General features: G+C 42.0%; 1 protein-coding gene across 2 annotated transcripts; it reads left to right on the forward strand.

Moving 5' to 3' along the window:
- The first annotated feature begins 317 nt into the window (after positions 1 to 317).
- On the forward strand, positions 318 to 14,753 carry LOC131958546 (fructose-bisphosphate aldolase-like). Of its 2 annotated transcripts, none has more exons than XM_059323634.1 (8): positions 318 to 584; positions 6,723 to 6,889; positions 7,244 to 7,483; positions 8,420 to 8,545; positions 8,802 to 8,923; positions 12,414 to 12,546; positions 13,141 to 13,272; positions 13,635 to 14,753. In XM_059323634.1, exons 1-8 carry the CDS (start codon positions 425 to 427, stop codon positions 13,725 to 13,727), a joined length of 1,173 nt encoding a protein of 390 aa, XP_059179617.1. In that variant the 5' UTR covers positions 318 to 424; the 3' UTR covers positions 13,728 to 14,753. The 2 variants fall into 2 exon arrangements, with proteins under 2 accessions (XP_059179617.1, XP_059179626.1); XM_059323643.1 differs by having other exon boundaries at positions 319 to 584; positions 7,244 to 7,405.
- The last annotated feature ends 603 nt before the right edge of the window (positions 14,754 to 15,356 follow it).

The following is a 15,356-nucleotide window of genomic DNA, read 5'->3' on the forward strand; positions in this document are numbered from 1 at the left end:
GGTTGACTGTTTTTTGTTTGGATTGAGTAGGCTACATTTCGTGTATAACTTAAAAAGACAAGATAATATATATTGACAAAAGCATATCAGATCTAAGAGAAAAAAAGTTATTATAGAACGACCGATTTTTAAATTTTAAAATTAGAGAAAGTTTCGGCTTTAATGATTTAAAAAATTAAATAAACAGAAGAAATGTGTTATGAAAATACTACTTTTAAGCTTGTACTGTTTAAAAAAATATATATAAATTCAACCAATCAAAATAAATGTTCGGGAATTCCCACGAACTCTTTGTATACGCACGACTAAACACGATTGTGGAACACAATGACGTCGTTACTTTACGGGCTGAGACACACATAACAAAGGGGTCGTAAAGTTCCATCCATTTTTTTTCTCTCTGTACGACGTTTCAAATTTGAAAATGTCGACCCGTTTCGCCACGTACCTGACCCCTGAGAAGGAGGAGGAGCTGGCGGATATCGCTCGGAGAATTACCGCCCCTGGTAAAGGGATTCTAGCAGCCGACGAGTCCATCAGCACCTGCGGGAAACGTCTGCAAGAGATTAATGTGGAAAACTCAGGTGGGTAATGCTGAATCACTGGTGGGTTTTTCTTATTACAGGTGGGTAATGCTGAATTAATGTGACAATACAGGTGGGTTTTTTTTTAATTACTGGTGGTTTATGTGACAAAACAGGTGGGTAATGCTGAATGACTGGTGGTTTAAGGTTATTCTGAAAGTATGTACATAGATCTAGTAAAGGGAATAAGTGGTTGAACTTAAGCTGCTAGAAGTCAGCACATCAGATGTTCCGAGAGATGCTATAAGTGCCAGACAATCATTCCAACTACTACAAACGTTAAGTGTTACAACAGTGTCGGAGAATGCTACTATAATGTAAAGTAATCTTAAATAATGTTAACCCTATCTCTACCCTAACCCAAACTCTAAGCCAAATTCCTACCACAGCCCTAACCCTGATTTCTGACCATAATATTAAACCTGAAAGTACAAAACAACTAACAACCGAACCTATCTATTTTTAGAAGTCTATTGCCTATATTGGTAATACCGAAACTCTAATAATGGACTATACTCCAGAATGACACATTTCATAACGAAGGGTCTAGAGTCTAGATTTATAACGGAGTGAAAAAAATACAAAACCAATGCTTTTATAAGATTATCAGTAAGGGTCATGCATAAAGATATCAATAAAAGTCTCATAAGTCCTGCTAGCAGCTAGATATTCTTTAGATTAGTTAGGTTTCAGTTGTGATTTTATATTCAGTCTACCCGGGGTATATCACCATAAAAACTATCCATGTTAGCCGGTTGTTTTCTGAGACTTGACTTCTATAATAAATTTAAAAAGGAATAAAAATGGACAAGAATCTTTTTAAACCAAAGCATGTAAATTATATCAAGTGAACTTTGCATTCGTAAGTGAAAATGAAAATAAAATATACGTATTTTATGGCTTCAAGGAAATAGCAATGATAATGGCGTTTTTACAAAAAAAGATTTTTTTGAGTGGTCGCCTATTAAGATTGTCTCAGGTGATCTAAAATTAGGGTACGTAACGTCAGAGTCAAGTTGTGTTGACGTCATCATTTAGGTTAGGGTGGATTAGGGTGGAGAGAGACAACGAAATAGCAATACTTTCAGCAACATGTTAACTTGAATGAAAACACAACTTTAAAAACACTTTCTATAAGTATATATAACTGAAACTGTGTTTCAAAATTAACGTATGAAATATTAGATCTTTCTTAATTAGCAAGACCTCAAATACTTATAACTTATGACCCCTCTTCGGGGTCACTCCCACTCCCCCCCTCCCCCCCTCCCCAAATAACGTGTACCGCCCCCCCCCATCCTCCAAAAGAAATAGACTTAATATAGAAAATATATACTTTTACCAGTTGCTTATGACAACTGATTTTCCAATTGATAACAGCAGACTGACTTACCTTGATAAAAATCTTGCGAGTGAAAAGTTGTAACGAACTTTCGGCATTGTAAATACAGATATTAGTGATTGGTTGACTTGAACATTGATATGAATAAAAAGCCATGGTTCCCTAGTGAAAGGTGAAAAAAAATTGGGGTCCATGCACTGTTAAATTGAGAACCCTCTACTAATATAGAAGACAGCAGTCCCCTTCATTGATCGCCCAACCACCAGTATAGCGCTACTGTGAGCTACGTCAGGGGACGGTGTTTGTTTTATAATAGAGTAATCTGCATCGATCATAGCAGGGTTACTCCGTGCTTTCTTATGGCAATTTGACTCACGTGACATGCTGCTATTTTTAGAAGCGTACAGTACAATGTTAAGCTATAGATCAAGTTCCAACTTGGTTCTTTTTATAATTCATTTCTTACATGCCAAGATTGGGCGTCGGGTGGGTGGAGGGAGGTGTTTGCGGTCTTGCGACGATTTAGTTAGTCCAGGTTTATTAAAATACCTATTTTAAAACGATAAATAAATAATATGTGTTCAGGTGTAAGTTTTGCTACAGTTAAATGTTCTAACCCCAATCAGGGTTTCTTTCAAATATTTTTTTTCTCCGTGGTGCACTTCAAACTTCCGAGATGAGCATGAACATTTCCGGGGGGTTGGGGTAGAGCTGAAACTAGTTTTTTAAGTATACATTTTTCTATTCACCCCCACCCCGGAGAAACCATCAGAAATTCTTAACCCAAGCTTAGATATAGCCCCGACTTCCACACTAAAACTCTACCCTTAATCAAGGTCCTGATTAAAGTAACCCCTGACTCTAACAACGGCATGACACTAATGCCTTGTCGTCATTTTTATAAGAAACAAAATTTGTGGCGTAAGTTTATACTACTACAGTCAACATACAGCATGGCCGACCATTTTAGCTAGAGCCTGCACCAGTTTAGCTAGAGTCTGCACCATTTTAGCTAGAGCCTGCACCAGTTTAGCTAGAGCCTGCACCATTTTAGCTAGAGCCTGCACCATTTTAGCTAGAGCCTGCACCACTTTAGAGCCTGCACCATTTTAGCAAGAGCCTGCACCATTTTAGCTAGAGCCTGCACCACTTTAGCTAGAGCTTGCACCATTTTAGCTAGAGCCTGCACCATTTTAGCTAGAGCCTGCACCATTTTAGCTAGAGCCTGCACCACTTTAGAGCCTGCACCATTTTAGCAAGAGCCTGCACCATTTTAGCTAGAGCCTGCACCACTTTAGCTAGAGCTTGCACCATTTTAGCTAGAGCCTGCACCACTTTAGCTAGAGCCTGCACCATTTTAGCTAGAGCCTGCACCACTTTAGCTAGAGCCTGCACCATTTTAGCTAGAGCCTGCACCACTTTAGCTAGAGCCTGCACCATTTTAGCTAGAGCCTGCACCATTTTAGCTAGAGCCTGCACCACTTTAGCTAGAGCCTGCACCATTTTAGCTAGAGCCTGCACCACTTTAGCTAGAGCCTGCACCACTTTAGAGCCTGCACCATTTTAGCTAGAGCCTGCACCATTTTAGCTAGAGCCTGCACCACTTTAGCTAGAGCCTGCACCATTTTAGCTAGAGCCTGCACCACTTTAGCTAGAGCCTGCACCATTTTAGCTAGAGCCTATACCACTTTAGCTAGAGCCTGCACCACTTTAGCTAGAGCCTGCACCACTTTAGCTAGAACCTGCACCACTTTAGCTAGAGCCTGCACCACTTTAGCTAGAGCCTGCACCACTTTAGCTAGAGCCTGCACCACTTTAGCTAGAGCCTGCACCACTTTAGCTAGAGCCTGCACCATTTTAGCTAGAGCCTGCACCATTTTAGCTAGAGCCTGCACCACTTTAGCTAGAGCCTGCACCATTTTAGCTAGAGCCTGCACCACTTTAGCCTGCACCATTTTAGCTAGAGCCTGCAACATTTTAGCAAGAGCCTGCACCATTTTAGCAAGAGCCTGCACCATTTTAGCTAGAGCCTGCACCACTTTAGAGCCTGCACCATTTTAGAGCCTGCACCATTTTAGCTAGAGCCTGCACCATTTTAGCTAGAGCCTGCACCATTTTAGCTAGAGCCTGCACCACTTTAGCTAGAGCCTGCACCACTTTAGCTAGAGCCTGCACCATTTTAGCTAGAGCCTGCACCATTTTAGCTAGAGCCTGCACCATTTTAGCTAGAGCCTGCACCACTTTAGAGCCTGCACCATTTTAGAGCCTGCACCATTTTAGCTAGAGCCTGCACCATTTTAGCTAGAGCCTGCACCATTTTAGCAAGAGCCTGCACCATTTTAGCTAGAGCCTGCACCATTTTAGCTAGAGCCTGCACCACTTTAGAGCCTGCACCATTTTAGCTAGAGCCTGCACCATTTTAGCTAGAGCCTGCACCACTTTAGAGCCTGCACCATTTTAGCTAGAGCCTGCACCATTTTAGCAAGAGCCTGCACCATTTTAGCAAGAGCCTGCACCATTTTAGCAAGAGCCTGCACCATTTTAGCTAGAGCCTGCACCACTTAAGAGCCTGCACCATTTTAGCAAGAGCCTGCACCATTTTAGCAAGAGCCTGCACCATTTTAGCTAGAGCCTGAACCACTTTAGAGCCTGCACCATTTTAGCAAGAGCCTGCACCATTTTAGCTAGAGCCTGCACCATTTTAGCTAGAGCCTGCACCACTTTAGAGCCTGCACCATTTTAACTAGAGCCTGCACCATTTTAGCTAGAGCCTGCACCACTTTAGAGGTGCAGCATTTTAGCTAGAGCCTGCACCACTTTAGAGCCTGCACCATTTTAGCTAGAGCCTGCACCATTTTAGCTAGAGCCTGCACCATTTTAGCTAGAGCCTGCACCATTTTAGCTAGAGCCTGCACCATTTTAGCTAGAGCCTGCACCACTTTAGCCTGCACCATTTTAGCAAGAGCCTGCACCACTTTAGAGCCTGCACCACTTTAGAGCCTGCACCATTTTAGCTAGAGCCTGCACCACTTTAGCTAGAGCCTGCACCACTTTAGAGCCTGCACCATTTTAGCTAGAGCCTGCACCATTTTAGCTAGAGCCTGCACCACTTTAGAGCCTGCACCACTTTAGCTAGAGCCTGCACCACTTTAGCTAGAGCCTGCACCATTTTAGCTAGAGCCTGCACCACTTTAGAGCCTGCACCACTTTAGCTAGAGCCTGCACCACTTTAGCTAGAGCCTGCACCATTTTAGCTAGAGCCTGCACCATTTTAGCTAGAGCCTGCACCATTTTAGCTAGAGCCTGCACCACTTTAGAGCCTGCACCATTTTAGCTAGAGCCTGCACCATTTTAGCTAGAGCCTGCACCATTTTAGCTAGAGCCTGCACCATTTTAGCTAGAGCCTGCACCACTTTAGAGCCTGCACCATTTTAGCTAGAGCCTGCACCATTTTAGCTAGAGCCTGCATTACTTTAGCCTGCACCATTTTAGCTAGAGCCTGCACCATTTTAGCTAGAGCCTGCACCATTTTAGCTAGAGCCTGCACCATTTTAGCAAGAGCCTGCACCATTTTAGCTAGAGCCTGCACCATTTTAGCTAGAGCCTGCACCACTTAAGAGCCTGCACCATTTTAGCAAGAGCCTGCACCATTTTAGCTAGAGCCTGCACCACTTTAGCTAGAACCTGCACCACTTTAGCTAGAGCCTGCACCACTTTAGCTAGAGTTTGCGCCATTTTAGCTAGAGCCTGCACCACTTTAGCTAGAGCCTGCACCACTTAAGAGCCTGCACCATTTTAGCTAGAGCCTGCACCATTTTAGCTAGAGCCTGCACCACTTTAGCTAGAGCCTGCACCATTTTAGCTAGAGCCTGCACCATTTTAGCTAGAGCCTGCACCATTTTAGCTAGAGCCTGCACCACTTTAGCTAGAGCCTGCACCACTTAAGAGCCTGCAACATTTTAGCTAGAGCCTGCACCATTTTAGCTAGAGCCTGCACCACTTTAGAGCCTGCACCATTTTAGCTAGAGCCTGAAACCATTTTAGCTAGAGCCTGCACCATTTTAGCTAGAGCCTGCACCATTTTAGCTAGAGCCTGCACCACTTTAGAGCCTGCACCATTTTAGCTAGAGCCTGCACCATTTTAGCTAGAGCCTGCATTACTTTAGCCTGCACCATTTTAGCTAGAGCCTGCACCATTTTAGCTAGAGCCTGCACCATTTTAGCTAGAGCCTGCACCATTTTAGCAAGAGCCTGCACCATTTTAGCTAGAGTCTGCACCATTTTAGCTAGAGCCTGCACCACTTAAGAGCCTGCACCATTTTAGCAAGAGCCTGCACCATTTTAGCTAGAGCCTGCACCACTTTAGCTAGAACCTGCACCACTTTAGCTAGAGCCTGCACCACTTTAGCTAGAGTTTGCGCCATTTTAGCTAGAGCCTGCACCACTTTAGCTAGAGCCTGCACCACTTAAGAGCCTGCACCATTTTAGCTAGAGCCTGCACCATTTTAGCTAGAGCCTGCACCACTTTAGCTAGAGCCTGCACCATTTTAGCTAGAGCCTGCACCATTTTAGCTAGAGCCTGCACCATTTTAGCTAGAGCCTGCACCACTTTAGCTAGAGCCTGCACCACTTAAGAGCCTGCAACATTTTAGCTAGAGCCTGCACCACTTTAGCTAGAGCCTGCACCTCTTAATCTAGAGCCTGCATCATTTTAGAGCCTGCACCTCTTTAGCTATAGCCTGCACCATTTTAGCTAGAGCCTGCACCACTTTAGCCTGCACCATATTTACTTCCAGAGGAGAACAGACGGCGCTATCGTGAGCTGCTGTTCAGCACCGATGACATCATCGCCGAGAGCGTCTCAGGTGTGATTCTGTTTGATGAGACCGCCAGGCAGTCCGACAGTCACGGCACACCTTTCATCCAGGTGCTGGAGAGGAAGGGAATTATTCCTGGCATCAAGGTAAGTTGGTGGAACAGTCAAGGCACACCTTTCATCCAGGTGCTGGAGAGGAAGGAAATCATTTCTGGCATCAAGGTAAGTTGGTGGAACAGTCAAGGCACACCTTTCATCCAGGTGCTGGAGAGGAAGGGATCAAGGTAAACAGTCACTGCTCGAAACTGATGGCCGCTAATCTCAAAGCTTTGTAAGACAAAAGACATATGCGATCGTTACAGGATCGTATATTAAAGAACGTAGATTTAGACTTGGATGTATTGATTGTTATTGGGCGAGTTTCGTAATTCATGTTCCTAATAGTATATACAGATATGTTTTGACAAACAGATAAGGTGCGTGGTCCATGTGTTTTGACAGGTAGATAAGGGCGTGGTCCCACTGGCCGGCACCCACAACGAATGCACCACCACAGGTCTCGACGGGCTGAAGGAGAGGTGCGAGGAATACAAGGCTATGGGGATCCACTTCGCCAAGTGGAGATGTGTGCTCAAGATCACCAAATACACCCCGTCATACCAGGTAGGGCTCAAGATCACCAAATACACCCCGTCATACCAGGTAGGGCTCAAGATCACCAAATACACCCCGTCATACCAGGTAGGGCTCAAGATCATCAAATACACCCCGTCATACCAGGTAGGGCTCAAGATCACCAAATACACCCCGTCATACCAGGTAGGGCTCAAGATCACCAAATACACCCCGTCATACCAGGTAGGGCTCAAGATCACCAAATACACCCCGCCATACCAGGTAGGGCTCAAGATCACCAAATACACCCCGTCATACCAGGTAGGGCTCAAGATCACCAAATACACCCCGTCATACCATGTAGGGCTTGGATGGTGAGAACTTGGTACATGATGCGATTACCGTTAAAAAAAGAGATCTAAAACGAATTGTCATTCCAAGGCCAGTCCAAACTATGAATCCTCGTTGGTTCTGGCACAAGCTGAATAAAAGAATAAGTTCAAAGATAACTAGCGTTTGGTTGTCAATTTGTCCCATAGTTCCTAAATCCGCCAATGTCTATCGAATTAGGAAACTGCTCTGTAATTAAGAGTAATCTTATAATGTTTGATTATATTCTTACTCTGGCTTATGCACGACTTGACGACATTTACACCTTACAAATGGCACTGAATTCTACGTTCCTATCTCTTTGCCAAGCACTTCGTTATTTCATTGAAGAAATGTAGATATTAACATTAAATTATCACATTTTAATTAGTAATTTTGATCTTCTTTTTCGTTCTTAATTGTATAATATTGAAGGGGATTTCCTTCAACACAGTGTTGGTATTACGTGTCGACATATTAAGTACATTGACTTCTGCCTGCTTTTCTTCCTGGATCTACTTCTGTAACCTATGTCCATCCAAGAACAATCTGCAAGGCAGCATTTGTTTGATTCTGGGGTTTTCTCTCCTCGACGGGTTTCTGTCTACCAGTTAGTAACTTTTATGTGTGAGTTTGACTCTCAACCCGACCAGGTTCGTGTAGTTTCATCTGATATCATAATCTTGTTTTTAGGCAATGCTCGAGAACGCCAATGTTTTGGCCAGGTACGCCAGTATTTGCCAACAGGCCGGTTTGGTTCCTATTGTTGAACCGGAAGTGTTGCCTGACGGAGATCATGATTTGAACATGGCAAGAAGAGTAAGTAACGCCCCCTACCTAGCTGTCTCGTTCATGTTGACGTCACCTACCTAGCTGTCTCGTTCATGTATGTTTTTTGTTTTGTTTATTGTTTCATCACTATTCTTGTATTGGTGCAGATATTAATAGTATATTGTGTATATATATATATATATATATATATATATATATATATATATATATATAGCCACATACTTCTATAAACACGTAGATATTGTGCCTTAGAAACCAGCAAATTGTCTTTTAACTTTACCAGGTGACTGAAGAGGTTTTAGCCTTTCAGTACAAAGCTCTTGCTGACCATCATGTCTTCCTTGAAGGAACCCTTCTGAAACCCAACATGGTGACCCCGGGTCAAGGCTACCCCGGCAAGTGTAGGTGAGTAGTTTTCAACCAGAGTTCCTCACTAAAACTTCTATAATACACTGCTATACATTCTATTTTTTTAAATCTTGCACGTTTAGAAACATGTAATTTTAAACCGAATTCAATGTGATTAAATTATGTGTTAACAAATGTATGAACTCGAAGCTGCCAACTAGAACAGCGGTTCTTAAACTTTTAGGAGGTACCGAACCCCACCAGTTTCATATTCGCATTCACCGAACCCACTTATTAGTACTGTCGTCAGCAATGACTAAGTCCGATCGTGGATCCTATGAGTGGGGATGTATGTTCACCTCCTCCAAACCCCTGAGACTAACTGACCGAACCCCTGGGGTTTGATCGAAACCAGGTTAAGAATCACGGAACTAGAAAGTATTTAAGTCATCCTTGGGGTTCACCTAGCCATGAGAATTATCTGACCGTTACGGCAAACAACGATGTTGTGTTCACCTTTATGTTGTCTAACCTTGTGACGGTGTTGTGTTCACCTATTGTGTTGTCTAACCTTGTGTTGTGTTCACCTTTGTGTTGTCTAACCTTGTGTTGTGTTCACCTATTGTGTTGTCTAACCTTGTGTTGTGTTCACCTTTGTGTTGTCTAACCTTGTGTTGTGTTCACCTATTGTGCTGTCTAACCTTGTGTTGTGTTCACATATTGTGTTGTCTAACCTTGTGTTGTGTTCACCTTTATGTTGTCTAACCTTGTGTTGTGTTCACCTTTATGTTGTCTAACCTTGTGTTGTGTTCACCTTTATGTTGTCTAACCTTGTGTTGTGTTCACCTTTATGTTGTCTAACCTTGTGTTGTGTTCACCTTTATGTTGTCTAACCTTGTGTTGTGTTCAACTTTATGTTGTCTAACCTTGTGTTGTGTTCACCTATTGTGTTGTCTAACCTTGTGTTGTGTTCACCTATTGTGCTGTCTAACCTTGTGTTGTGTTCACCTATTGTGTTGTCTAACCTTGTGTTGTGTTCACCTTTATGTTGTCTAACCTTGTGTTGTGTTCACCTATTGTGTTGTCTAACCTTGTGTTGTGTTCACCTTTATGTTGTCTAACCTTGTGTTGTGTTCACCTTTATGTTGTCTAACCTTGTGTTGTGTTCACCTTTATGTTGTCTAACCTTGTGTTGTGTTCACCTTTATGTTGTCTAACCTTGTGTTGTGTTCACCTATTGTGTTGTCTAACCTTGTGTTGTGTTCACCTTTATGTTGTCTAACCTTGTGTTGTGTTCACCTTTTATGTTGTCTAACCTTGTGTTGTGTTCACCTTTATGTTGTCTAACCTTGTGTTGTGTTCACCTTTATGTTGTCTAACCTTGTGTTGTGTTCACCTATTGTGTTGTCTAACCTTGTGTTGTGTTCACCTATTGTGTTGTCTAACCTTGTGTTGTGTTCACCTTTATGTTGTCTAACCTTGTGTTGTGTTCACCTTTATGTTGTCTAACCTTGTGTTGTGTTCACCTTTATGTTGTCTAACCTTGTGTTGTGTTCACCTTTATGTTGTCTAACCTTGTGTTGTGTTCACCTTTATGTTGTCTAACCTTGTGTTGTGTTCAACTTTATGTTGTCTAACCTTGTGTTGTGTTCACCTATTGTGTTGTCTAACCTTGTGTTGTGTTCACCTATTGTGTTGTCTAACCTTGTGTTGTGTTCACCTATTGTGTTGTCTAACCTTGTGTTGTGTTCACCTTTATGTTGTCTAACCTTGTGTTGTGTTCACCTTTATGTTGTCTAACCTTGTGTTGTGTTCACCTTTATGTTGTCTAACCTTGTGTTGTGTTCACCTTTATGTTGTCTAACCTTGTGTTGTGTTCACCTTTATGTTGTCTAACCTTGTGTTGTGTTCACCTATTGTGTTGTCTAACCTTGTGTTGTGTTCACCTTTATGTTGTCTAACCTTGTGTTGTGTTCACCTTTATGTTGTCTAACCTTGTGTTGTGTTCACCTTTATGTTGTCTAACCTTGTGTTGTGTTCACCTTTATGTTGTCTAACCTTGTGTTGTGTTCACCTATTGTGTTGTCTAACCTTGTGTTGTGTTCACCTTTATGTTGTCTAACCTTGTGTTGTGTTCACCTTTATGTTGTCTAACCTTGTGTTGTGTTCACCTTTATGTTGTCTAACCTTGTGTTGTGTTCACCTTTATGTTGTCTAACCTTGTGTTGTGTTCACCAATTGTGTTGTCTAACCTTGTGTTGTGTTCACCTATTGTGTTGTCTAACCTTGTGTTGTGTTCACCTATTGTGTTGTCTAACCTTGTGTTGTGTTCACCTATTGTGTTGTCTAACCTTGTGTTGTGTTCACCTTTATGTTGTCTAACCTTGTGTTGTGTTCACCTTTATGTTGTCTAACCTTGTGTTGTGTTCACCTTTATGTTGTCTAACCTTGTGTTGTGTTCAACTTTATGTTGTCTAACCTTGTGTTGTGTTCAACTTTATGTTGTCTAACCTTGTGTTGTGTTCAACTTTATGTTGTCTAACCTTGTGTTGTGTTCACCTATTGTGTTGTCTAACCTTGTGTTGTGTTCACCTTTATGTTGTCTAACCTTGTGTTGTGTTCACCTATTGTGTTGTCTAACCTTGTGTTGTGTTCACCTTTGTGTTGTCTAACCTTGTGATGTGTTCACCTTTATGTTGTCTAACCTTGTGTTGTGTTCACCTTTATGTTGTCTAACCTTGTGTTGTGTTCACCTATTGTGTTGTCTAACCTTGTGTTGTGTTCACCTTTGTGTTGTCTAACCTTGTGATGTGTTCAACTTTATGTTGTCTAACCTTGTGTTGTGTTCACCTTTATGTTGTCTAACCTTGTGTTGTGTTCACCTTTATGTTGTCTAACCTTGTGATGTGTTCAACTTTATGTTGTCTAACCTTGTGTTGTGTTCACCTTTATGTTGTCTAACCTTGTGTTGTGTTCACCTTTGTGTTGTCTAACCTTGTGTTGTGTTCACCTTTATGTTGTCTAACCTTGTGTTGTGTTCACCTGTTGTGTTGTCTAACCTTGTGTTGTGTTCACCTATTGTGTTGTCTAACCTTGTGTTGTGTTCACCTATTGTGTTGTCTAACCTTGTGTTGTGTTCACCTATTGTGTTGTCTAACCTTGTGTTGTGTTCACCTATTATGTTGTCTAACCTTGTGACGGTGTTGTGTTCAACTTTATGTTGTCTAACCTTGTGTTGTGTTCACCTTTATGTTGTCTAACCCTGTGTTGTGTTCACCTGTTGTGTTGTCTAACCTTGTGTTGTGTTCACCTATTGTGTTGTCTAACCTTGTGTTGTGTTCACCTATTGTGTTGTCTAACCTTGTGTTGTGTTCACCTATTGTGTTGTCTAACCTTGTGTTGTGTTCACCTATTATGTTGTCTAACCTTGTGACGGTGTTGTGTTCAACTTTATGTTGTCTAACCTTGTGTTGTGTTCACCTATTGTGTTGTCTAACCTTGTGTTGTGTTAACCTATTATGTTGTCTAACCTTGTGTTGTGTTCCAGCGTGGAGGAGACGGCATTCGCCACCGTCCAGGCCTTGTACCGCACAGTGCCAGCCGCCGTTGGTGGAATCGTTTTCTTGTCTGGAGGCCAGGGGGAGGAATCTGCCACCATCAACCTCAACGCCATCAACAGGGTAATCACGCTGCATGCTGGCTGAGGGGGGGGAGAGGGGAGGTCTTCTCTCTTCTACAGGGGATATACTTAATGCCGGACAACACAATACACTCGACAATGGTGATAATGAATCATAATGATAAAATTTTATACAGAAAGATACGAAATGCAAAATACGATTCTCCAATACCTATCAACTCAGCATACTCGTGCACACCATGTCCTCTCGTCTTCAAACTGCCACAAACACACACACTCTGCCACTCTTCTTTGTACGTGAACACCTCTCATCCCAAAACACAACTCACAACCAAGGGCTTTAACTATGTACCAAGACGGTACCAGTCATTCAATACACAACACACAACCAAGGGCTTCAACTATGTACAAAGACGGGTACCTTTTATTCAATACCCAACACGCACACACACAGGGAGGGTATCTGACAACACTGGCTACTAAGTATTGCCCAGTTAAACATTTATTTTCTACTTCAAGCCCACTACTTTGTTGTCTATTTATAAGTAAAATTATTTATTGCATTGATGATAAATACCTTCCATATTATTACATGTTGAAAAAATAAAGATTCATTACTTGATTCTATTTTTAGGTGTCACTACGACGACCTTGGCCCCTGACCTTTTCCTACGGTCGAGCCCTACAAGCCAGTGTCTTGTCGGCTTGGGGAGGGAAAGATGAGAACATCAAGGCCGCACAGAATGAGCTGCTCAAGAGGGCAAAGGTCAGTTGCTCTACTCACACACAATTCTCTTCTGTAAAATAAAAAGCTGTCCCTCTGTACCTTGTAGACGGAATTAAATATGAGAAACATCAGCACATGAATGTTATCAAGCTTGGTCCTTCCATTTTTCTTCACTTTACTTTCGTCTGCACTAATCTAACCTTTTCACCATTTCCTATGTTTTTCTCATGTAACCCTCTCACTCATCTAACCGTTTAACCATTTCCTTTTGTAACCCTCTCTCTCACCTAACCGTTTAACCATTTCCTCTTGTAACCATCTCACTCACCTAACCATTTAACCATTTTATCTGGTAACTCTCTCTCTCTCTCTCACCTAACCGTTTAACCACCCTTCACCAGGCCAACGGTTTGGCGTCTCTAGGAGAGTACAAGGGAGGCATAGAGGGATTGGCAGGAGAAAAATCTCTCTTTGTCAAAGACCACGCCTACTAATGACGCCCCAGCGAATAAAAATCTCACAGTAACCACGCCTACTAATGCTGCAACTCTCCCGCTAGATCAACCAGATATCTTTTAAAGACCACGCCTACCAAAGAAGCCCCAGCCAGATCAACCCAAAATTCACAAAGACCACGCCTACAACTGACTCAACAATTTGGTGGATTAGTTACAAAATCTCTGTCACAGACCAAATCTTTTAATGACGCACATTGTAACTCCCAGCCCATCAATCATCACAAATGGGCGGCTTCCATCAATTCCTCACGTTTTGTCTCGCTAACATCAGATTTTTCCATAAGTGTGACACTCTGTCACGCCAAGTCATAAGTGTGACACTCTGTCACGCCCACTAAGCCATAATTGTGACACTCTGTCACGCCCACTAAGTCACGCTGGTGGAGCTGGCTCAAGCCAGCATGACGACACATATTTTACAAGATCCTCCCCCTCGTCACATTACGTCACAGTGTGTCACAGCGTATGTCACACTGCCACATGCTGTCACAGACTACCTTACCGTCACATGCCATCCCAGTCACACTTGTCGCATAATGTCACAGTCCGTCACAGACTGTCACACTCTGTCACACCCTACACACCCCAATGCGTGAGATGATTTTGTAAGCCGCCTTAACAGCTATGTTGTCTAAAGCAGTATCAACACCTTCATGTACCTTTCCCCTATCAACCTTAGCTCAAGTCCACCTTACTGGAGCTTATGTCGTATGCCACACAACCTCAAGTAGACAACCCGTTTTGGTCAGTTTTTAAGTAGAATAAAACATGGTCGAGCTGTTTTCTGTAACACGTATCAGGTCTTTTCCATCTTACAATATTGGAATCATTATCTGATACTTGTCACACATTGACGCTTGCGATCATGTGTATATCAAAGACTTACGGGTTTAATTGTTTGGCTTTCGGGCCGAACTGCTGAATCTGGGCATATTCGTCAGGAACTTGATAAAAATGTATCCCTCCAGCCAAAAACAGGATATTAAACACATTACAAAATGACACGGTGTTTCTAATTTTTGTTTTATATGCTGGTGTCTAAAAGAATGGTGTCAGTGTAGGGCAGGGTGTTGTTGTGTGGTGTCGTTTGTCACATAATATTTTGAAAGCATGACCAAACTATAGCCCAGATAATGGTGCAACTATTTTTTTTAGACGCGAGATCGTGTTAATGGTAAAGATATTGAGGCGGTTTTTTTAATAGTTTATTTTCTTCAAGAAAAAGCATTTAGAACTAGAATCTAATAACATTAAATATCTGACCAAAAAAAAAGAATGCTTTTAAAATAAAAAAAAATAATTATAGGGTCATAGAGTCCAGCTTTACTTGTTAAGTTTGAGTGGTGTAGAATTCCAGCCATCTGTAGAAATTACCTGGGGAACAATGACCATCATATGTCAGTCGTTGACTTGACATTTCTGAACTGTATCTACATCACTGTAACCGGCTGTTGTTGTGGATAATAATTTGATAAGATCATCATTTCAACATCTTTCATCTTTCCTTTAAACTTTATTTAGAGTGTACACCATACATACATCTTCATGTTCAATTAAAGCTCATTAAATGATTGAAAACAATTAAAGCTCATTAAATGATTGAAA

Source organism: Physella acuta, unplaced genomic scaffold (assembly GCF_028476545.2).
Source record: "Physella acuta isolate Inbredline_101_S28 unplaced genomic scaffold, ASM2847654v3 ptg000085l, whole genome shotgun sequence".
Classification (NCBI taxonomy): Eukaryota; Metazoa; Mollusca; class Gastropoda; family Physidae; genus Physella; species Physella acuta.